The sequence below is a fragment of the Labeo rohita genome, chromosome 7 (genome assembly GCF_022985175.1).
Source record: "Labeo rohita strain BAU-BD-2019 chromosome 7, IGBB_LRoh.1.0, whole genome shotgun sequence".
In the NCBI taxonomy this organism is placed as follows: Eukaryota; Metazoa; Chordata; class Actinopteri; order Cypriniformes; family Cyprinidae; genus Labeo; species Labeo rohita.
The window spans coordinates 53070193-53093882 of record NC_066875.1 but is presented as its reverse complement, the minus strand read 5'-3'; the positions used below and the strand labels follow the sequence as shown (position 1 = coordinate 53093882).

Here is a 23690-nt window from a genome sequence, read left to right as displayed (position 1 = left end):
GGCAAATGTTATACATAGCGACCATGGTCGGATTCATGCCGTTCGAGCCACTAGATTTAAAGCAATAGGCGGTTGTGTTCTGTTTTGCCGGTAGGTTACACATTTCCACGAACTATAATAAATAATATTTATAGTTTCTTCCAAATCCTCATCATCTCACCCTTTAATTTCGCAGGTTTATTATCTTGTCATTCACTTTTAATCCATGTTTTCATATCTCTTACTGTGGTAAACATGCGGGTGGAAAATAAAAGATTTCGTGGCAGTGAATTAAAAATTCGTTCATACGAATTCGTTCCCTTATTTTACAAATTAACGAAAGAATAAATCGTAGGAACGAATGAACCAGTTGTAGTCATGAATTTTGTCCTGTTCGTGTCCCGCAGCCCTGTCAAAGCGCAGTGCAGCATATGAAACAATTAGCCTATTTGTGGAAATTATAATTAAACATGAATTAGTGACTAAATTTCTATTACTTTCCACGTTGATCATGCCAAGAGGTGCTTTTGGTGTGATCGCTTCGTGTATAGATCCTGGTTTGTATTTGCTGCTTTAGCAGGAGCGCGAAAGTGCTCGCAGCGCGCGGCAAAATGAAGCGAATATTGAGGAAACAAAGGCGGACCCAGGATTTGGTTTTCAAGTAAAAGACCGCTTGGTAAACCAGAGAAGATGAACATGTTGGTATTAGTGTGCAAAAAAACAAACAAACAAACAAACAAAAAAACATGCAAGCACTGTCACAGTCAGTCAGTTTAGTTTTACTTTAATTTTGAAAAGCTTGTTATCTTTGCCATTTGTCTCAGGTTATGGAGGCTTTCTTTTTTTATGTATTTGATTCCTCAGTGTTTGCTAAACGTTCTGTAATTTATTAGTCGGCATATAATACAACATGTGGTGTATTCCGGGTATGCTTTTTATTGTTTCCAAACAAAAGGATATATCGGTATCGGTATCGGCATCGGCCAAAATGAACCGAAAAATATCGGCATATCGGATATCGGCAAAAATCCAATATCGTGCATCCCTAGTTTTAACATAAACTAATAAACTTAATGTGATCATATTTGTCAGTCGTGCATAAATGAAACGGGTTTGATTTCTGTACTCAAGGCCAAACAAATCATTGCATAGTTAATAACTTACTGTTTGCATCTTTTTAAATTTATTTAAATAATCCTTTTTCCCCCAGATCCATTTATCTTAATTGCTTAGAATCAGCATTAATTATTGTGGACATAAATGGGTTCAGTTCAGTACTGTTACAGTTTTGATAATTTTTTTCTTTTTCATTATTAATGGTTTAGCAGTTTCATTGTGTGATTTTGTCCTTTTTTATGTAATGTTTATAAAACAAAAGTATAAGTAAAGTATATTTTATTTCAGCTAACTGAAGTTGTTATTATTATTTTGTAATGGTTTTAGTTTTAGTTTAGTATAATATTGCTGATATGTAATACATCATTTTTTTCTTTGTTTTTTGTTTGTTTGTTTTTTCCTAAATAACTCTACTCAGTTCATTAAAGTGCATGACATCGAAACAAACTGGATTTATTGATGATAAATATCAAAGTATAAAGTTGGTTGTTGTGTATTTAGAACACATTCAGTTTATTAGCACTATTACAGACATCTGACCTGTTTTTTTTTCACGTATGACTGACAAATATGATCACATTAGATTTATTAGTTTGTTGAAGCTGTGTAATCCAAACGGATGGAGATTTGACATGAAATTCAAGTGCATAAATCTTAAATTAAGGCTGAGTGCTGCACACTCATGACTGAGAGCAGAATGACCCGATGATGAACGTTAATGAGCACTGGGGTTTAATCTGATGATTATCGATCCCGCAGAGAGAGGCGTCGGGGCTGAAGCGAGTGCGTTCCGTGTGTCGGCGGTGGCGGTGAGATGATCTCTGGCTGTTTGCATCACTATTCTGTAGCGGTTGACACATTGAGACGCTCCTCAGCCGGAGAGCCGCAGATGCAGCCTCCCGCCAGCAGGAGGAGACAAACACAAACTCCTGATCTCTGATGGGTTTTCCTGTGGGTTGTTCAGTGAATCACTAGCACACAGTGTGGAGGTGTTTCTGCCTGTATCTGATGGCTGAGGAGTGCAGTGAAACCCTTTCCCACCGTTCACAGCGGCAGATCCAGACCGCAGCGCTTCACGCTCATCACACTCACATTTCTGAGGAGAAAAATTGTAAAAACTTTATCACTCTGATTTCATGAGCACTTGCCCAATACAACATTGGATGGACAGAAACGGTTGATTAGCGTGTAAATGATTAAATTCTGTGAGCAGAAAGAGACACCCACCAGACATTCTTTACAATATCCATTAGTTAAGCATTTATTAATCTCAGCTAATGTTAACATTTACTAATAGATTATTAGAATCAAAAGTTGTATTTGTGATTATTATTTAACTTTGTAAATCCTGAAAGTTTGTTAAACTTTACAAAAAATAATTAAATAAAAAAATATTTAGGCTTTTATTGTGCTTTTATTACTCATATAGGCTGATATAATTAGAATACGGAGGGAAAAAAACAGCTCTGTTTTATTCAGGACCTCAAACTGAGCAAAAATATACAATTTTCTGCAGATGCTGATATATGATGAAATTCTGCTGTTTGTAATGTAATTCAGTGAGATCTTTATAACAGCACAGCAGATACTGACATGAAATGATCTAAACATCAGTGGTCATTTGTCTTAGTAAGATGAGACTGAAATGATCCGAACATATAATGCAATGCAATGCAGTGATGATCGAGAGATGAACGGACAAACGTTCCTCAAAAGATCCTGAGACCAAATATGACTACAGTTATTCTGACGTTTACTTGATAAAAATAATCAGCTGAGATTTGACAGCAAAAACACGTGAAGCCCCAGCTGAAGCTGGACGTTTGTATGATTACACTAAAACAGCTTTTACTGAATAAAAACTCTAAACTGTCAAGCACAGTTTGATTATTCAGAGGAAGTTTGTGTATCAGATATGATAGAGTAGTTTTATAGGATTAACTCAGCTAACATGAACTTTATCGAGCAGTGTTAACTAATGGGTCGTTATTGTAAAGTGTCACAGTGCAGTATTTGACACAGACGGTCTGATGCGGTTCAGACTGGTCTAGAGGAGCGGATGATCTGCGGTTCTGCTCGGTGACACGCGTGTGATGGGAACGGGTGCCGCTGACTCACGCGTGTCCCCGGATGGTGGCCCCTGATGTTCAGATGTCTGCAGAATGAACTTTGAAGGATGTGAAATGTTTTCTGTCTCTCTCTCTCTGCCTCTCCTTTAATTTGATCTCACCATCTCACTCTCTCTCCCACCAGACTGTATCAGGATAGACTGTAACCTCAGTAAGTGGTTCAACTCGTTTATTATCACTCAAACACACACACACACACACACACACACACTAGTGAGGACATTGCATAGACGCACTGATTTTCTATCAGCTAACCAACCCCCTAGCCCTAAATTTACCCATCACACAAACATCTGCAGAACACTAGATTTACATCAACTACTGTACATCTTTTGGCTGATTCAAAAAACATTTTTAACTTGTGACAACCAGTCATATGTCCTCAGAGTATTTCACAATATAGAAACACACACACACACACACACACAGGTGTTAAATGAGTGTGTTATTTCATGTTATTTCATGTTATTTTCAAGACACTGAAGGTAAGTGTGTTGCAGTGACTGGAGGAGATATCTGAGCGTGTGCTTATGAATGAACGACACTCATACATCCGTAACACACACACACACACACACACACACACACACACACAACGTGAATCACTAATAACTGCAGGATGGATTTGATGTTCTAATCCGTTTCAGAACGAGACTTTCATCTACATTCATCTCAGTCTCACAATAAAATCAACATGACAAAGCTTTTCATCTTTCCTCCTGGAAATTAATTTTATTTTGTCCCCTCAAATCATTTCTCATTTAATATTGAGTCACGCTTTTTATTGCCAGTTGACAAGACAAGTGACTGGGAAATGGGTTATTGAGTTATTTTTTTATGTATTTACATACAATTATTATTAGCATTATTGATTATTGTTTAGCATTATTTATTATTTATCAATAATTCATTATTATTATTAGTCATTATTATTAGATATGTTTTATTGCTTAATGTTATCATTTAGTATTATTTCTTATCTTTAAATTATTATCAATATTTATTGTCGTATTGTATTAGTATTATAGCACCACAGATGGTCAGCAGTAGTTTTCATTGTTTTGGTCTGTATTGAGAGGAGTATTATAAACACACTGCATGTGGCTTTTGATTTCCGGTGTGTTTCGGAGTAACGCGCAGCGCTTCATTAACCGACGCGTCACAGCAATTAACCGCGAGTCGTCAAAGCCGCGCCGCACTTCACATGTGATCGCGCGTGTGCGGTGTGAAAGCGTCACACTGATGTGGCGTGTGCTGTCGTCGCGTCGCACTCCTCGGCTCCTGAGTTGGCTTCCGCGGCCGTATCTCCTGTTAGTTCCCCGTTCGCTTCGAATCGGCCTGATCTGCGCGTGACCCCGGGCACCGCTGCGATTTAGCCACAGCCAATTACCCAGAACGCCCTGTCAGGACGCGGGAGCGTCGGAGCGGACGCGCCGTGTGATTCGGGGCGACGGCGGCTACTCGTCTCGTTCTGCAGGTGTGTGTGTGTGTGTGTGTGTGTGTGTGTGGACTTGTTTTTATATCCTTGTGGGGACCTAAACCTGAATACGCACAGACTCATGGGGACTAGTGTCACCGTGGGGACCTAAATTGAGGTCCCCATGGGTACAAAAGCTTATAAATCATACAGAATGAGTTTTTTTGAGAAAGTAAAAATGCAGAAAGTTTTCTGTGAGGGTTAGGTTTAGGGGTAGGGTTAGGGTAAGGGGATAGAAAATACAGTGTGTACAGTATAAAAACCATTGCGCCTATGGAGAGTCCCCACAAAGATAATAAACCAGACGTGTGTGTGTGTGTGTGTCGGGCTGTTTGTGATATCCGCTCGCATCCAAACACACGCTATTAAAAACGATCATGTAAAGCCCAAAGTGCGTGACAGATTGAATCACAAACTCGGAGACTCCGAGAGTCTTTGTTTCGCCTCCCTCCAGTTTCGATTAAGTTCTTATCATGAATAATGGAAAACAGGAGTCATAAATATGCAGCAGGTCACAATAAGCCTGCGATTCTCAGAACGGCCTTGGATTTGAGCCGTGCTCCACGGTCATTACACACTTTCCCCATTGTGCTCCATTTCAGCGGGATCGCATTGAAATTTATCTGAAGAGAAAATATATTTAACTCCATGTAAGAGCTTTCTGAACCTTTACCCGTCAGCAGAGTTTAACTAATGACCTTGAGTCCGTGATCTCACCAAATTACAGCTTTAATGTGCTTTATTGTCAGTTCTACAGAGGAAATGGAAGGATGACAGAGAGGAGCTCAGTGTTTCTCCTGATCATTAACATTAGTAACTAAACTGAAGCTCAGTCGGGAATCTGAAATGGGAGCGTTTCAGGCTGGAGATCACGGCTGTGGAAGCATTGAGTGAAAAAACTTAAATCAGTATTATTTTTATACTATTATAATATTCATTAAAGGAGAAGCCACTTCCAAAACAAAGAGTCACAGATAATGTAGTCACCCCCTTGTCATCCAAGATGCTCATGTCTTTCTTTCTTCAGTCGTAAAGAAATGATGTTTTTGGAGGAAAACATTTCAGGATTTTTCTCCATATAATGGACTGATATGGTGCCCCGATTATGAGCTTCTAAAATTCAGTTTAAATGCGGCTTCAAACGATCACAAATGCGGTTGTAAACGATCCCAGCCGAGGAAGAAGGGTCTTATCTAGCGAAACGATCGATTATTTTCATTAAAATAATACAATTTATATACTTTTTAATGTCAAACGCTCGTCTTGTCTGAACTCTGTGTATTCTGGCTCAAGACAGTTAGTGTATGTCGAAAAACTCCAATCGTATTTTCTCCCTCAACTTCAAAAATCATTTCAAAATCATCCTACATCACTGCAGAAGTACAGACACAGTGTTTACAAAGAAGATCAAACACCCTTAACAAAAAAGGTAAAACAGTGATATAGGACGATTTTTGAAGTTGAGGGAGAACATGAGATGGGAGTTTTTCCACATACACTAACTGACATGAACCAGAACAAAAACAGTCCAGACAGAGTAAGACAAGACGAGCGTTTGACATTAAAAAGTATTTAAAAGTATTTTTATTAACATAATTGATTGTTTCGCTAGATAAGACCCTTCTTCCTCGGCTGGGATCGTTTACAACCGCATTTGTGATCGTTTGAAGCTGCATTTAAACTACATTTTGGAAGTTCAAAATCGGAGCACCATATCAGTCCATTATATGGAGAAAAATGCTGAAATGTTTTCCTCAAAAAACATCATTTCTTTACAACTGAAGAAAGAAAGACATGAACATCTTGGATGACAAGGGGGTGACTACATTATCTGTGACTCTTTATTTTGGAAGTGGACTTTTCCTTTAACAATATGATTTTATTTATTTTTAAGTTTCTATGTATGTCTGTTCTAAATTTGGAGTACTTTTTATGCTTTTGTCAATTTTATATATTATCTAAGTAATAATTTCTGTTTTAGTTTTACTAATTTTAATATCTAAATGTATTTGTTTCATGTTGGCAAGATCAGTTTCAGTAATTATGTTATGCACCGTTGTAATTTTTATTTTTTAAGTATTCTTATAGGTGTATTTTTGTTTTAGTTTTAGTAAATTTAGCACCTCAACTTAAACTTATTTGTGACCTTGTGTATTTGTGACAAACCAGTCTTAGTAAGTATCACGGGTATATTTGTAGCAGTAGCCAACAATACATTGTGTGGGTCAAAATTGATTTTTCTTTTATGCCAAAAATCATTAGGATATTGAAATCATGTCCCATGAAGATATTTTGTAAATTTCCTTCTGTAAATATATCAAAGCTTCATTTTTAATATGCATTGCTAAGAACTTCATTTGGACAACTTTAAAGGCGATTTTCTCAGTCTTTTTTTTTTTTTTGCACCCTCAAATTCCAGTAGTTTCAGCCAAATATTGTCCTATCCTAACAAACCATACATCAATGGAAAGCTTATTTATTCAGCTTTCAGATGATGTATAAATCTCAATTAAAAAAAAAAAAAAAAACTTTTGGTTTTGTGGTCCATGGTCACATCATTTAGGCAACAAGCATTCTTCACAGTTAAAGTTTGAGTAAAATTATTTTGTGCTTTTTTATCATTTTTATTTTATATAATTGTTTATGTAATTGTTTATTTCTATTTTAGTTTTAGTAATTTTAGGAACATTGGTTATTTTGTAATCTAATATTTATATTGTATTCGCTTTCAGCTTTATTCCAGTTACTGAGAATGATGTAGTTTTAGCTGAAGTGTTGTGAACAGTAACAGTCTGTTATATGTTGAATCCAGCAGCTGCTGACAAACACATACAGTATTGATTAATGACACAAGCACTTTGAATGACCATTGTGTATGAAATGTGCTATATAAATAAACTTGCGTTGCCTAATGGTAGCTAAAATCCTGAATTTAACTTGTGTTCTCCTGCTGTAACATAAACCAGCTTTAGCACTGGTCACATTTCACTGCAGAACAATGCAGGTGAGTCTAGTGAATGATGGAGAGATGAATGGAGATTAGAAACTGAAGCACGTCCAGGTGAAATGAAGACGCTTGAATGTTCACGTTCTGCCAGAATCATCATGACGACATCCACGTTTGTTTATGCGGAGCGGCTGTGTGTGTGTGTGTGTGTGTGTGCAGATATCTCCTCACAGTATGAGCGTGTGTGTGTGTGTGTGTATCTGACCACTCTCTCCTGCTGCAGGTAAAGGTCCAGAGATCCTGACGGCCGGTCAGAAACTCAACGATAACGAGTGGCACTCGGTTAAAGTGGTCCGGCGCGGGAGGAACCTGCAGCTGTCTGTGGACAACGTTACAGTGGAAGGTAGAAACGCCGTCCTTCATCACGCTTCATTCACTCATGAGTAAAGATGTAATCATATCAAAATCTTACAATACCATAATATCGCAATACGAAGTCCTACAATATTTATTGCGATATTCAAAAAAGAGACAAATAAAGACTTGTTTAATAGCCATACTGTATACTGTAAAACAACTGCACTATAAAATAAATTTCAAAGGTGTATTATTTTTACTTTACACTACGGCAGGGAAATTACAATACTTCTTTCCTAATTTCTACACTTGAAAGAGATATTTTAAATTTGGACTGCATTTAAACAGCTCGTTGTCAGCAATTCATGCTGCACTTTTAAGCTTTAATTTTGACGGAAGCGACAGTAGAGCTTTTATTTTGAAGGAAAACTCCAGCTTCAGTGAAAACAGGCTTACAAACACACGCCTCACTACAAACCTTGTGAAATGCTGAAATCATCTGTTGTGAAAATAAAGCATAACTGGTGGCCGTTGCGTTTCCAAATGTGCGCTAAACTCACAGGACATGCAATAAAAAGTTCACTGCGTTCGTTCACTGTGAACGGAGCCGTTTATGAGGTGCAGAAAACACCGGATCACGAGCTTGATGAAGGGTTGAAGCCATATTGCGCTTTGGGCTTTAGTTCGTTTGACAGATACTGTGCCAAAGCGTAATGGCCCGAACACACTTTAAAGACATTTTATGTTTGAATATTTAAAAAAAATCTATTCTTTTCGCCTGGAAGACCTACATCGTTTCATATCGTCATCTGACCACAACAATTTCGAGACGGTTTTGCTATCGCAGCGTCACAATATTGATAATGTCGTTACATCCCTATACTCATGAGCTCAAGTGTCTCAGGCTGTGTGGTTTAATAGACACTAGTAAGACACTATTTAAAGCCCAAAACTTGTGTCATTCACATGTGTTTTTATAACATTTCAAACACAATGAAAATGTGTTTGTTTTCTGATTATTTTCTGATTTATGTGTGATAAAAAGAGAAATCCAAAATCTCCTCTGGAAAACCCTTTAATATGACAACAAAATCACACAAAAATGATGAACCTGGCTTCTGGATGTTTATGCAAATGAGTGCTTATTTGATTAGACCGTGCCTCGTTTGCAGATTGAAACAACATTTCAGAAAACGTGTAACGTGTCTTAATGATCAAACTGGGAAAGCGTGATGATGCGCACATATGTGAGTGTTTCCTGTCAGCGTGTGTTGTGCATTCAGTGACTGTGGACGGTTCTGCAGGTCAGATGACGGGAGATCACACGCGCCTGGAGTTCCACAACATCGAGACGGGCATCATGACGGAGCGCAGGTTCATCTCCGTGGTGCCGTCCAACTTCATCGGGCACCTGCAGGGCCTGACGCTGAACGGCGTGCCGTATCTGGACCAGTGTAAGAACGGCGACATCTCGTACTGCGAGCTGAACGCCCGCTTCGGCATGCGCCACATCATCGCCGACCCCGTGACCTTCCGCAATAAAGGCAGCTACCTGGCGCTGGCGACGCTGCAGGCGTACGCGTCCATGCACCTGTTCTTCCAGTTCAAGACCACGTCCACCGACGGCCTGCTGCTCTTCAACAGCGGCGACGGCAGCGACTTCATCGTGGTGGAGCTGGTCAAAGGGTCAGTCGCCGCTTCGCTCACGTCTCGCGTGAAGGTGGCGTGTGTCCTTCAGAATTTCACTGACCGACGTTCCTCTAAACCTGTTTGGAAACGGTCTGTTTTTGCATTGGTGCAGAATGACTAGGGATGGGACAATATATCGATTCGTGGATCTTCCGAAAGCATCGCCATTCTCTTTGGAATCGATTCTGAGCTTATATTTTAACAGCAGATGCGCTCTAATCTAGTTTTTATCCGCACACTCAAATGCTCACGAGGAGGAGCGCTGAAGAGAACTTGTGGGTTCGGCTGAGTCACGTCATTTCACCTCGGCTCAGAATGCTTCATGACCTGAGATTACTGTAAACACAGCCCACTGTGAACACCCTTGTAATTCGCTTCAACCTTTTCGAATTGTATAAATGATTATTTTAGGTTCAAGTGCGTGTAAGGATTTGGAAACAAGCAGAGCACGGCTGTTTCTATCTGCTGTTCAAAACTAAGCTCAGAATCGACTGAGAAAGAATTGCGATGTGTTCGCAAAATCTCAAATCGATGCTGAATCATTTCTCGATTCACGTTGCAACGATTCATCGTCCCATCCCTGAGAATGACACACTTCACCTTCTCCAGACGCAGTACGACTTTAGATGCAATAAAATTTGCATGGAGAAATTCTTATTTCTACTTTGGTACGCTCTTAAAAATAAAGGTTCTATATTGGCATCAATGGTTCCATGAAGATTCTTGAACATCCATGGGACCTTTCAAATGCAGGAAAGGTTCTTTAGAATTTTAAAATCAAAATGATTCTTTTAGGAGCTGTTCACTGAAAGGTTCTTTGGGGAACCAAAAATGGTTCTTCTATGGCATCACTGCAAAACACCCCTTTGGAGTCTTTGTTTTTGAGAGTGTATCTATGCGAATCTGAGCTCAGTTTGAGACACATGTGAGATTACTGAGGTCATTTTCTCAGGAGAAACAGCTAAGAAGCAGCAAAAGTGTCATTACTGAATTTTCCTTGGGAAAAAGTGAGAAAAAAAGCTTTTTCTGTGTGTAGCAAGTTTTTGTGTTATTTTAGTATTATTTCTATACAATTATGGTATTTATTAATAATTTAAATTGGTATTATTAGATTTTCAGTTTTCATTTAAATTTTAGTTAAGCACTTTTGTTTTTTCAGGTGTTATTTATTTCAGCATTAGTATTTTTAATACTTAAATTTAACGTTAAAATAAAACAACACCATGGTTTGCTCAACGGTTTGGTCGACAGTGTTATTTTAGTACTACTTATGTTCTGTTACAGTATTTATTAATATTTTGGAATTTACTCTTTGTACTTTGATTTTATTTTGAGTAATTTTATGTGTCTCTGTATTTTTTTTTCTTTGTTTTTGTTTCAATATTAGTAGTACTTCAACTTAAATTTATATATAACATAAAACACTGATATTTTTTATTATTTATATAACAATATTTATTAATATTTTGGGTTTACTTTTATTTTTTAAGCTTTGTATTCATTTTAATTTTGGTTTGTTTTTTATGTGCTTTTGCCATTTTTATTGTTCATAATTTTAATATTTTTTAATAGGTGTAATTTATTTTCATTTGAGTTTCAGTTTTAGTCATTTCGGTACGTATGTATAGCATAAACACTTTTGCATTCATCACATTTCACTGCAGGTGAATCTGGTGAATGATAAATGTACAGATGGAGAACACGAACGGAAACACGTACGTGTGAAATGAAGATGAGCATCAGATTGTTTCTGTCACCCCACGTGAAATCACGGCAGGGCAGAAAGTTTGTATGTGGGGAAGATGAGTGAAAACTGAATCACTCCACGCACGAACGCTGTTGAGATGGTCATTGTTCAGAAGATCTGTGTTTCTAAGCAACAGAGATGTGGTGTGGCTGCCGACGCCGCTCAGAGTCTTCCTCTGCTCCGGCGCAGTCATTGTTCACGCTGTTATGACCAGTCAAAGGAACGTGGCTCGTTTTTCACAGTTTTTATCTGTGATGAACAGAATAAATGCAGTGTTTTATAATCAATATTTGAAGGGAAATGACAATAAATGGGGAGAATACGCAGCGGAGCAACGTTTACTACGGTATCAGAATAAACAGAGCGCAGGAAATGAGTTTCATTCAGTGAAGAGCGACACGCTCATTTGTGCTGTGAAAATAAGCACGTAGTTCAATCAAAAATATAAAAGCTTTACAGAGCCGCTGCAATCTGCTGAATTCGGAAGTAGACAAAAAACTGTGCCGTATTCAGAAATCTTCTTCAGAGCTTTAGCATTGTTCGGACTGGCAGGAAAATCAGCGTCATCTACAAGGTGCACATGTACTAGAGATGCAGGTGGGTTTAGTGACGAGCAGCTCCTCCCAACACACCACATCAGTCGATGCTGATGATTTGATTGAAATGATTTCTCTGTTGAAGTTGCATGATTAATCAATGCAGTTTCTTCATTATATCGTCTTTAAAACACTCCAAATCACTAGCTTCCTGCACCTTCCCAGAAACCCAGCCCAGTCTCACATTTCTCCCCCTATCATTGCCCTGCTGCAGTCAAAATGATAAAAACACAGAATTATGGTAATAATAATCATTCCGTTACGGTTAAAGCGAGTGGATGATGGTGTGTGTTTGTTGGTGTGTGTTTTCAGATACGTCCACTATGTGTTTGATCTGGGGAACGGCCCGTCTCTCATGAAGGGAAACTCGGAGAAGCCGCTCAACGACAATCAGTGGCACAACGTGGTGGTGTCACGCGACACTAATAACGTGCACACGCTCAAGATCGACTCTCGCACCGTGACGCAGCACTCTAATGGCGCCAGGAACCTGGACCTCAAAGGTACCGCACACACACACAGTGCACAGCATAAATAAGTACACCCCCTCTAAAACTTTACTTAGATGACATGTGAGGGTTCTGTGGAGATGTAATGTTCCAACAAGCCTGCTTGATCAATTACCAAAGAATGTCAAAATTATTTAAAATTATTTAGCAAGATAAGATTTTCTTATCGAAGTGATAAAATGTTGTGTTGCAAAAATGAGTACACCCTCCTGAAAGTTATTAAATAAAACTAAAAAAAAAAAAAAATGTGTATAGGTTTAAGGCTATTTCTAATCAACAGGTGAACCAAAACTTTTAAAGACAAATAATTTCCTGACAATTCAAAGTGTTTTATAGCCTCCTGAATCATACTCAGTCTTAGTGTTGGCAGCAATGGAAACACTTTGGAGAAAACGGCCAGGTGATTTATTACTTAGCATAAAAGAAGATAATGGTGCAAGTGTGAAAATATAGCAGAAGTAGCACTGACATTCAAACACAATGGACTTGTGACAAGGCTCCTGAAATAATCAGGTCTTCAATTTAAGTTTCATTTAGTGATGAGAGACCAAGTCAATCATTTCAGATCCAAAAGCTTTTAAAATGTTGTGTTGTTGCTAGAGGAGGAGTACGGTGAGAAGTGTCTGGTTCCCAATGGCGTTCAGTGGTAGTAAAGCTCTTCTATAGGGATGTGTGAGTGCTGAAGGTGTGAGGGAGTTGTGTTTCATCAATGCTGTCATGAATTCACACACCACTGTGTGATGTAATACAAAAAACTTGAAACTGCAGATGCTAACTTCCCCTCATTCCCTGTATTGTTGGGCATTTCTCAGCATGACAATGATGATATGCATGCTTCCGATGTGAAAATCCTTCACTGGACATGTCTTAACACTCTTGAGCAGCTGTGGGGGATTCTGTAGAGATGAGGTGAGCAAAACTCACCATTAAAGACCAGCGCATTTAAGGAGCTCGTCCTCCAGGAGTTAAACAGGACAGACGTGAAAATTTGTCACTCAGTGCCCAGAAGGGTCAGATCAGTGTGCTTAAAGTTCTGGAGGACATACTCAGTACTAGAATATTATACATTTGCTGAATTACATCTAGGGTGTACTCATTTCTGCAATCCTTCACTGAAATAAAATTGGCTAATTTACTTATCTTAGCAATACCAGTGACATTTCATGATACTTTTACACATGCCTTTATTTATTTGTTATTTGGACTGCAAAAGTTCCTTACCATGAATCAGTTGCTGTATTAGACGTACGTGTGTTTCTCTTGTAGTGTCAGGTGTTTGTGTCGTCAGTGTTTGCGCTTTGAGGCGGCTGCTTTATGCAAACGAGCTGTGACACTATGAGGCAGCAGCCAATGGGAGCGCAGACACAGACTAGCGGTCAGGATGGGTTAGTTAACCAGAGCTTAGTCCTGTCAGACTGATGATCATCTGAACATCTGCTTCTCTGAGACTGAACTATCCTGACTAAAACACACCTAACTAACAACTCATCATCGCTCCTCATCGATGGTCATGTGACCTGAGCTGGTGCAGTGCATCGTGGGTAGGTTCACTCAGCTCTCCTTCGGCTCCTCAGGGTGTTGTTGTTGGTGGTTTGGACGTCAGGATGATAGTCAGCTGTCAGTGAGGACAAGCGGATGGAGAACAGATGGAGGCGTCAGACACTGATTGATCAGTGATTCTGATTGGACGAATCAGTCTGAGTGACAGACAGTGAATCAATGTCAATATCGTGCATCTCTATGGTGTGTTCGTTTCCATGTTAGTTTGTGTAGAAAGGCCTAAGTGTTTTTCACTTTTAGCCGACTGCTGAGTTTTCTGTCCGTTACCACATTACTAATACTAGATAACATGCATGACTAAACCTAGATTAGTCATGTTGTTCTGTGCTGTTAAACCCAGCTGTGAGGTGAGAATGACTGTAAAACTGAAGCTCTTACTCCACGTCGCTTGAACATGATTTATTGTTCACTAATGATCAAACGTTTGGAGTCGTGTTTCTAAAAAGAGAATCTTCTGCTCACCGGTGCTGCATTTATTTGATCAAGATGTGATCATTTGATCGCTTTGATGATATAAACATTTTAATTTCTTCAGAAAGTCTTCCTGATCTCAAACTTCTGTATATTGTCATGTCTAAAGAATAAAAGACACACGTGTGGTCTGCTCAATACTGTGAGTGAAGTGAAGCCCGTTACTCCAAACACCGCGACTTACAGTATGAATCATCTCGATCAGATGCAGAAGCCGCAGAGAGACATGTTTGATATTTAGGCGTTTCATTTCCTGCGCTCACCTGAAACAAACGGCGCATTTTGATTCTGTAAAGGATGTCGGACGGCTCTGAGAAGAGATTGACGAGAGCACAATGTGTTTATGCAGACTCGTCTGACAGACGCTTTAATCCAAACCTCATCTGATCTGAAAACGGTTCGTCCTGACAATCAGAGCAGCTGAAGAACTTCCTGAGACGCTCCTCATCCTCACCTTCACATCCTCACTCCCTCGCTGATGAAGATCCTCAGGTTTCCTGTTGGTTTAAAACTCGCCGTTTGTTTCCCAGCGGCTCAGAGTGACGCGCTTGCGACGGCAAACCTTCATCAGAGAGACTTCTGCGCTTCAAAAAGCAGTAAACACACCTCCAGACCCAACACAAACACAGTCTGAGCCATTATAGACAGGAAGAGGATTCCCAGAGCACCCCGTATCTCACCAGCTAAACAAATGAATAAAACATAAAATCATCTCCTCGCAAGTTTCATAATTGCCAGCAAGGATGGATGAGACTCCTGTGAACCTCGTAAACACGGAATAAGCTTTCCTTAATAGGGTGCAGAACTGCACTAACAGATCACAATCAGAACGTGCTTCATTCTCACACACACACACTCAGAGAGAGACTACAGGCTGTGTTCCACTAGATGTACTGACATACATTCATGAGAATAGAGAGAGAGAGAAAAAGTAGAGGTAGATAAAAAGATAACATACATCTACAAAAAAATAAAATAAGTGGAATTAAATTGTAAAGGTAATTTTAAGGTAATATACATCGGAATAGATTCAAGGTTAATTTAAAAAACGTAATATACATTTAAACCTTAATATAATTTAAACCTTAACCTAACACCCATCTAGAAAACTTAATAAGTAGAATTAAAAAAATGTAACATAATATACAGCTACAACAACAAAATGAAAAAGTATAATGAAATAAAGAATGTAATAATGTACTTCTATAAGTAAGGAAAAAACTCAATGTACATCTAAAAAGATTAAATAAGTAGAATTAAATAAAAACAACACTGTGCATCTAGAAAATTGAAATAAGTGGAATAAAGGTAGAAAAAAAATAAATTAAGTCAAATAAAAGCTGTTTAGAATCCATCCTTAATCGCTCCAGATCTGACTGATGTTCTGTCCAAATACAATCGCTCGTGGTCTCGGCCTCTCGAGCGTGTGTGTACACGACAGGAAGTAAGCGTGCAAGACTGTTCCAGGTCCTAAAAACACCAAAGCGCAGTGCCATTAACGCACACTAAATTCACACTCGAATACCGCTCCGGTTGAGTGAATCCCATCATGCATCATAAAATAAAATATTAGAGTTTTTGTTGAGCTCTTGCGAGAGATCACAGAAACCTTTCCAATGTGAGTTAAATATTATGAATAATTAGGTATTACAGATAATATGCTAGTAAAACAGTCTTGCATGTTTAATTGGTGCAAAGATGAGTATATTTATTTTGTTCGACATCTGCATCTGCTTTTTATCACTTAATTAGAAGCACCACAATTACTAAATCATGCCATCTGTTACAGACTGAACAGACATTTAGAAGTTTAGTTTAAAATTATTGAAAATAAAAATCACTTGCATTTATATAACACTATAAGTGTTTCCCGTCATTTAATGAGAAGATCTACACACGCTAGTGGTCTTCATGCACACTTAGGCCAAATACATCATGTAGGTAGTCAAGCGGTCGAGAGCAAACACCTCGGATGCATCCGAAATCCTACACAGCTGCCTTATCCGGATATGACTTTACTGGCAGCGTTTGCACACGAAGGACATGCTTCTGAGGCTGCAGAACGGTTTAATGATCTACATCAAAATAGAATGAGCTTTGGTGATAACTGAGTGAATATTTAATTACTGTAATACTGATTTCCCACTAGAGAATTAAGATCAAAAGTGCAAAAAGTTGGTCAGAAACATACATTTACACACACACTGACCACCAAACGCAACTTTAGATGCCATTTTTATGTTTTTGCTCAACCATCACAGATTGTGTGATATCAAAGGCAGTGGAGCACACATCTGTGCTGCCCTCAAAAATTGACCAAATGAAGTTATCTCAGAAGCTAGCATTGGATTCGAACGTGCCTTGATGCCTTCCTACCTTGAAGGCATTTTCCAGGTTTCAGACGCAGCCCACAAGTGTGGGTGTTTGGACGGGACTAGAGTTTCAGTAGTTCCGACAGTAGGTGGCGCTGGCAGCGGTGTGGTCAACTCACCTTTATTTCAATAGAGAACGTGAAGCTACATCACACCGTGTTGCACGCTGGGGCGCCGCTGCCATTCTGGGAGGATCACCCTCCGCTACAGATGCTGAAATTAATACAGAGACCTGCTTATCTTTCGTTTTGTTTTTGCCTTTTAGTTAAATATTGATGTTCTTCATTGTATTGTTTCAGGGAAGAGAAGCTATTTAATCGCTTTGCGTGATAATTCGATATTTTTAAAGTCAAGTTTTGTAGAATTTGGTTTACAGTGTTGATCTGATTAACGTTACTGTGAAAACAGTGTCGCTCGCTGCTGCTTCAGCCGCCATATGGTAGAGTATCCAAATAAAAGTCTGTGTTCAACGAGCTGACAGAAGTCCATCCATTTCTTTGTTGGAAGCGTTTCAGTGACGGAGTGTAATTTATTAGCACACTGTATTTTTTATATTTATTTAAACAAATGACAACCAAAATAAAAACCCTGGGAGTTTGTTAACAGCTTTGTAGCATTTTAAAATGCTGCCTTGATAGTGATAAAAGACCAGGATATTGACTGGTTTAATTACATGTGAAACGTTTTTCTCACTTTAGAAAACCATACAAAGGCGAACCCTCAACATGGCTTATACATGAAGACAGTTTTATTTAAAGTTCATTATTTGGGCTCATCTGTTGTTTTCTGCATGTAGTATGCTTTATTAGTAAGGTGTGTACAGAATGTGCTCTTTTAATATCGCCGTCTCGGCGCATTAGGCGGTTGTTAATATGAGAGGAAAAAGCTTAAAGTGTAAATAAACATGTTGCGTTCACATTTTGGGCTCACATGAGTATCTGCACACAGTATATGCTTTACAATTTTGTCTTTATCACTGTCTTGGTACATTAAGCCACATGAAGTGTTATTCGTGTTCAGTCCCTGTTCAAGTTCTGCTCGTTCACAGCCGAGTGAGAGTCTTACTCGCAAAGGGGATGTTAATTATTACACCAAATAACAGCAAAACTTTCAAAAACACACAGCAATGTGATTGTTCTATTGAGTGACAGGCAGTGGGTTTAATCTGTGACATTAATAATAGATTTACTATCCGGCGTCGTCTCGTCAACTCTGCGACCTGCTTCCTTTGGTGTTTTTACACGTAGAAGAGTCGAAAAAACATCTTTCTCTCAGAACGATGATCTGAGTCACTGTTGTCTTTGCAGCTTGAATGACATACAGTAGTGACAATTTTCACAATCATGACAGAAAATCAAAATACTGCCCTAATCTCAATAGCGGAACGGCAGCGTGATCCTCCCAATATGGCGGATAAACAAAGCAGTTTCCCAGAACTCAACGCGGCGTGACGTCAACATTCCCTGTCGCGCTTTTTACAATGCAGATTGTGTCAAAGCAGCTTTACAGTATTAAACAGAAAAATAGTGTCAATAATGCAAGAGGATGAAAGCAAACACTTAATTTTCAGTTAAAGTCAGTTCACTACTGATTCAGTGATGCCGTCGTTGAGCTCAGTTCAGCTTAAATAGTATCTGTGCAACAAGTGATGATATTGACAGGCATGAAGTGTGGTGAAGGGTTCGAGTCCCAGTCAGTGTATGAACACGTGTAATGTGTGATTTGAATAAAAGCTCCTGCCAAATGCATGAATGTCAATGTAAAGACTGGAAACGCTGAACTCGTTGAAATGTAAAGGTTGTGTGTTTTGTTGAAGCGTGAAGTGCTTCCACCTGAACCTCCGGTTTCCTGTCGCCGGTTCCGTAAACCTCCGCGTCTGATGAGCGTGAAATGAGGCCTGCGTCGCGTACGGGAAACGCTTCCCCGTGTCTGAGAGGCTTACGCTCACCGCGCGTTCCACGGTTGACGTGTGGAATAGCGTTCAGGGCTATTAGCATCACGGCACTTTCCTTGTCTGAGCTCAGAGAATTAGCCGCATATCAGGCTTTGCAAAAACAAATTGGCCTTTTGTCTGTGTGAGTAATTGGTGTGAATAGACGCAGTGGGAGAGTTTAATCCCGTCCCGCTGATGGAGTCGCTTTGTATCGGATAGCGACGCTCGCTCGCCTTCCTGCGCGACTTTATATAGTCATCAAACACGCTCTTATTGATAATCAGCTTCAGCCCTTTTCAGTTCATCTCTGTGATAATAAAGACATTTTTGTTTTGTTTTTTGTTGATATTTCTAATATAAGCAGCATCGGTGTGTCATTTTTGTTTTGATTGTTTCGATTATTTTGTAGATTGTAGTGTTTGTCTGAGTTTGTGTGCAGCTCAAGATCTTTTCTTATATAATATCATCTCATCACATCCTGTCCAGCAGTTCATCATCTCACCGATCGCCACTCGACTCGCCGATAGCACCGAGACTCTTTCTTACTGTGGTTTTGTGTGAATCTGTGCTCTCGTTCTCGTGTAAATCGTGTGTGTTATGTAAGGCTCCTTCAGGATCAGATTCAACATCTTTAAGGTTTGCTGTAGAGCTGCGGAGGGATTCTATATCATGTAGATGAAGAGATGCATTTATTATACATATAGTGTCGTATTAATGCATGTACATGCTGTATGATACAGAGAAAGGCCATTAAAATCCTCATCACTGAGAGTCATATACCTACATTACACTTGAATTTAACTCGTCATACAAGTTAAAGCTTTGAACGGAGCTCTCTTCTGCTCAACCAGGCGGCTGCATTTATTGGATCAAAAATACAGCAAAAACAGTGAAATTACAGTTTAAAACAGCTGTTTTCTGTGTAAATATCTTTAATTTATTCCTGTGTTGCGCAGCTGAATTTTCAGCATCATTACTCCAGTCTTCAGTGTCACATGATCCTTCAGAAATCATTCTAATATGCTGATTTGCTGCTCAACAAACATTTCTGATTATTAGCAATGTTGAAAACAGTTGTGCTGCTCAATACCGTCATACATTTTATTTTTCAGGATTCATAGATGAATAGAAAGTTCAAAGAACAGCGTTTATTTGAAACAGAAACCTTTTGGAACATTATAAATGTCTTTACTGTTACTTTTGATCAATTAAAAGCATCCTTGATTAACAAAAGGGTTCATTTCTGAAAAATGTACTAAGCCCAAACTTTTGAGCAGTGGTGTGCATGTTGAATATGTGTGTGACGTCACACCGATGAGCCGCAGGACAGCAGTGGATGCGTGTGATTGGACGATTAGTGCGGTGGACACGTCTTCAGCCGGTGACGTCAGGACTAACCGCTGGCTTTAACTAGCTGTGGTTCTGGTCTGCGCACGACTCCAGCGCTCACACATCGACTCGCTAGTTAGCCTAGAATTAGTATCGATCACAGGCCTCAGTGTGTGTGTGTGTGTGTGTGTGTGTGTGTGTGTGTGTGTGTGTGTGTGTGTGTGAAAGTGTAAAGTCACTGTCTTCATGCAAAGAACATCATAGAATGATGTTCACAAACTTCTGAAAAACTCATTCCAGCTTCCATATATGATGTTTCTCCTGATCGATTTATACTTTTATATAAAACAAGGATCAGTTCATCTCTGTCCATCGATCCAAACGCCTAATAAGTTCTCAAGATGAAACACAAAAAGCTGCTTTCCTGCATCAAATCCACTTCATCTCAAGCAGCATATTCGCTTCATCTCCAGAAGATACCGACTCTCATTGTGAGACACGAGGACTCGTTTAATATGTTAAGCAAGTGTTATCAGCTGGGTTTGTTGTACGAGTTCTGATATTATGAGATTTTGAATCATTATAAATGATTGTTGTGATTTAAGCAAATGATACAGAGCAAATTAAGAATTAGAATTAGAAGCGAAGCCATTTCAGAGGAACAGTCCTGCCACAATGTGCTCACCCTCCGGCCATCAAAGGTGTAGATGAGTTTGTTTCTTCATCAGGATTGGAGAAATGTAGCGTCATTTTCCATAATCCACAATAACACTTCTCCAGTGAAATTTTTTTTAAAAAAGTCCATCTCCTGGTGTCTCTCACATCAAAATCCAGACACATGTTTGTTTAGAGCTGTTTTGGCTTGTAAACGGTGCTTGATCAGTGCAGATTTCTCTCCTGATTCAGACCAGACCACTTTTTCACCGTGTTACGGACTCGTACTTTAGCCGGAAGCAACGGTTTGAAGTATTTTATTGTGATTGTGTTACGTTTCAGAGACCCTTTCCAGTTTGGTGTTGTCACGTCTGTTTGTTTTTATTTTGCACATAAATGTTTTATCTCTCAATATGAATATTATGACTCATATCTGTGAAAGATCCAACAGAATCTGTAAAATGAGGTTGAGAAAGTCAGATTCAGTGGCTTCGTATAAAGAGAAAGACTATGCAGAAGAGCGAAACATAAATGAGTCATAAATGGAGTTTCTCTCATCTGATCTGGTTTTCATCGATTTCAGCTGAGAGTGAAAGGAATATGAATTGAATTACAGTCAGAGAACAAGCTCTCGCTCCCTAATGGGATCCTGCAGCGGCGTGAATGTGATCTGACGAGGGTCTCTGGGTCTCTTCCGCAGGAGAGCTGTATATCGGTGGAGTAGCCAAGAGCATGTACAACAGCCTGCCGAAACTGATCGCGTCCCGGGACGGCTACCAGGGCTGCCTGGCCTCCGTGGACCTGAACGGCCGGCTACCAGACCTGCTCGCAGACGCCCTCCACAGGGTCGGCCAGGTGGATCGAGGATGCGACGGTCAGTCACACACACACACACACACACACTACACATGAGCATCACGTGTGTTCACATGACACACTTCACCTTATCTGTTCTGAATGAAAGCTGTTTCTCACAAATCTGTCTTTTTTTCTCAATTCTGAGATAGAAACTCTGTAAGATAGAAACAAATAATTGCAAGATATAAATTTGTAATTCTGTGGAGAAAGTCTAAACTGAGAGATATAAACTTTCTGAGAAGTTAGAATTGTGAGATATAAACTGATAAACTGAAAAAAAGTTGCCATTTTTATTATTTTTTTAATGTATTATTTTATTTCTTGATGAAAAAACAGAATTGTAAAATAAAGTTTATTTGTTTGTTTATTCATTTATTTATTTTTTATTCCATGGATCAAACAGGCTTCCATTGTTTTGAATCTGGAACACAACAGGGTTATTATTACTATTAATTAAAACTAATTCTCGTTACTTAAAATATAATATATGTTAAATAAAATTAAAATTTAAAATGCATAATATATATATAGATATAGATATAGCTATAGAGATATATATATATAGATATAGATATATATAGAGTAGTTGCCAAAGCATCATTACTCATTTTCTTTTAGTTTAACTGTAACTAAAACAAAAAAAACTAAAAAAACTAAAACTAAAATAAACATTAATAAAAACTATATAGATATATTTATTAAATGCTGTTTCCACTCTGGGATAAAGAAATAAAAAATTAAACAGAGTTACTGCGACTTTAAAAAAAAAAAAAAACATTCTGAAATAGTGAAATATAAGTTTGCAAGAACAGAATGTTGCAATTACCCCCCCCACACACATATACATACAAATTAAAAATCAATCAATCAATCAAAAAAACTTAAAAATAAACCTGAAAACAAAATCTAATTCAGAGCATTAAAAGTATAAAGGTATCTCAGTGATAGTGGAATAACCGGGTGTGCAGACGTTTGCAGTTGAGTCCATTGTTTTGCTGTAATGGTTTGTTGAGCTGCTCTTAAGCATTTGTTTGTTTGTTTGTTTGTGTGACATTGGGTTTGAGAAGGTCAGCTCGTTATCTGCATTCAGCGTGTTTTAACTTAATACAAAACATCTTTGGATTGTTTCACTTCTTTAATATTTATACATTCAGAATTTCTGAATATATTTCTGAACACATTAGCATAAGCCATGCATTATAAATGCTTATATCGACATTCCGTCTACGAGTGAAAGTGGGGTTTCGAACAGAGACGTTTCGAACCGCTGACACCGACAACACGCTGTGTGTTTGAGAGTCAGAGTCTGGACCTGCAAACTCGTAATGAGGTTCATTTTCCAGACAAGACAAACTATTAGAGATGCTGCGAACTTCTGGAGCCGTACGAAGAGCTGCACCTCGTTTGGAAAATCCATCTTTTTTCCAGCGTATGAATCAGAGCGTGATAGAAGATCGCTTAAGTATCGAGCACCGAGAACATTTGCTGACAGATTAGAAGAGCTCCGTTCCGTAATTTATGTAAGATGATCGTCGTAATCATAATAGGCACTGGTCAAACCGTCGTGCGGATCAGACAGTCGTGTGTCAGATTGCTGGAAAGATCAGACCAGAACCAGCATGTGCTGAAGAATCGAACTCTTATTTGAGTGGCACAGATTACATTGTGATGGATGAAAGATCACTTCAAGGAGCTGGAGCATTGAGAGCTTTATATATGATCAGATTGTGTGGATCTGGTAAGAATCTGCTGCGTTTTGAACAGGAAACTTCAGTACAAAGATGCAGTTTTTTCTGAGTCGGGAACAGACAGCAGTCATCTGTCCACACACACAGATGCGGTTCTTGCTGTTCACTTCTGGATGGTTTTGGTCTAATTTCATCTAGTCTGAAGGAAATTTAAATGTGAGTATGATGATGAGCAGCAAACATCAACAGGTCAAATTAAATATTACATGTAATTTTCTT

At 38.8% G+C, this 23690-nt stretch overlaps 1 protein-coding gene across 3 annotated transcripts in view; it reads left to right on the top strand.

Annotated features, from left to right (window-relative positions):
• Nucleotides 1–23690, top strand: part of nrxn2b (neurexin 2b) — a 389816-nt gene that overhangs the window by 234824 nt on the left and 131302 nt on the right. For all 3 annotated transcript variants that reach the window (XM_051115791.1, XM_051115790.1, XM_051115792.1), the window contains 5 exons: nt 3349–3375; nt 7932–8051; nt 9310–9691; nt 12350–12540; nt 21566–21739. In XM_051115791.1, coding sequence (XP_050971748.1) covers nt 3349–3375; nt 7932–8051; nt 9310–9691; nt 12350–12540; nt 21566–21739 — 894 coding nt within the window. The remainder of the gene's footprint in view (nt 1–3348; nt 3376–7931; nt 8052–9309; nt 9692–12349; nt 12541–21565; nt 21740–23690) is intronic.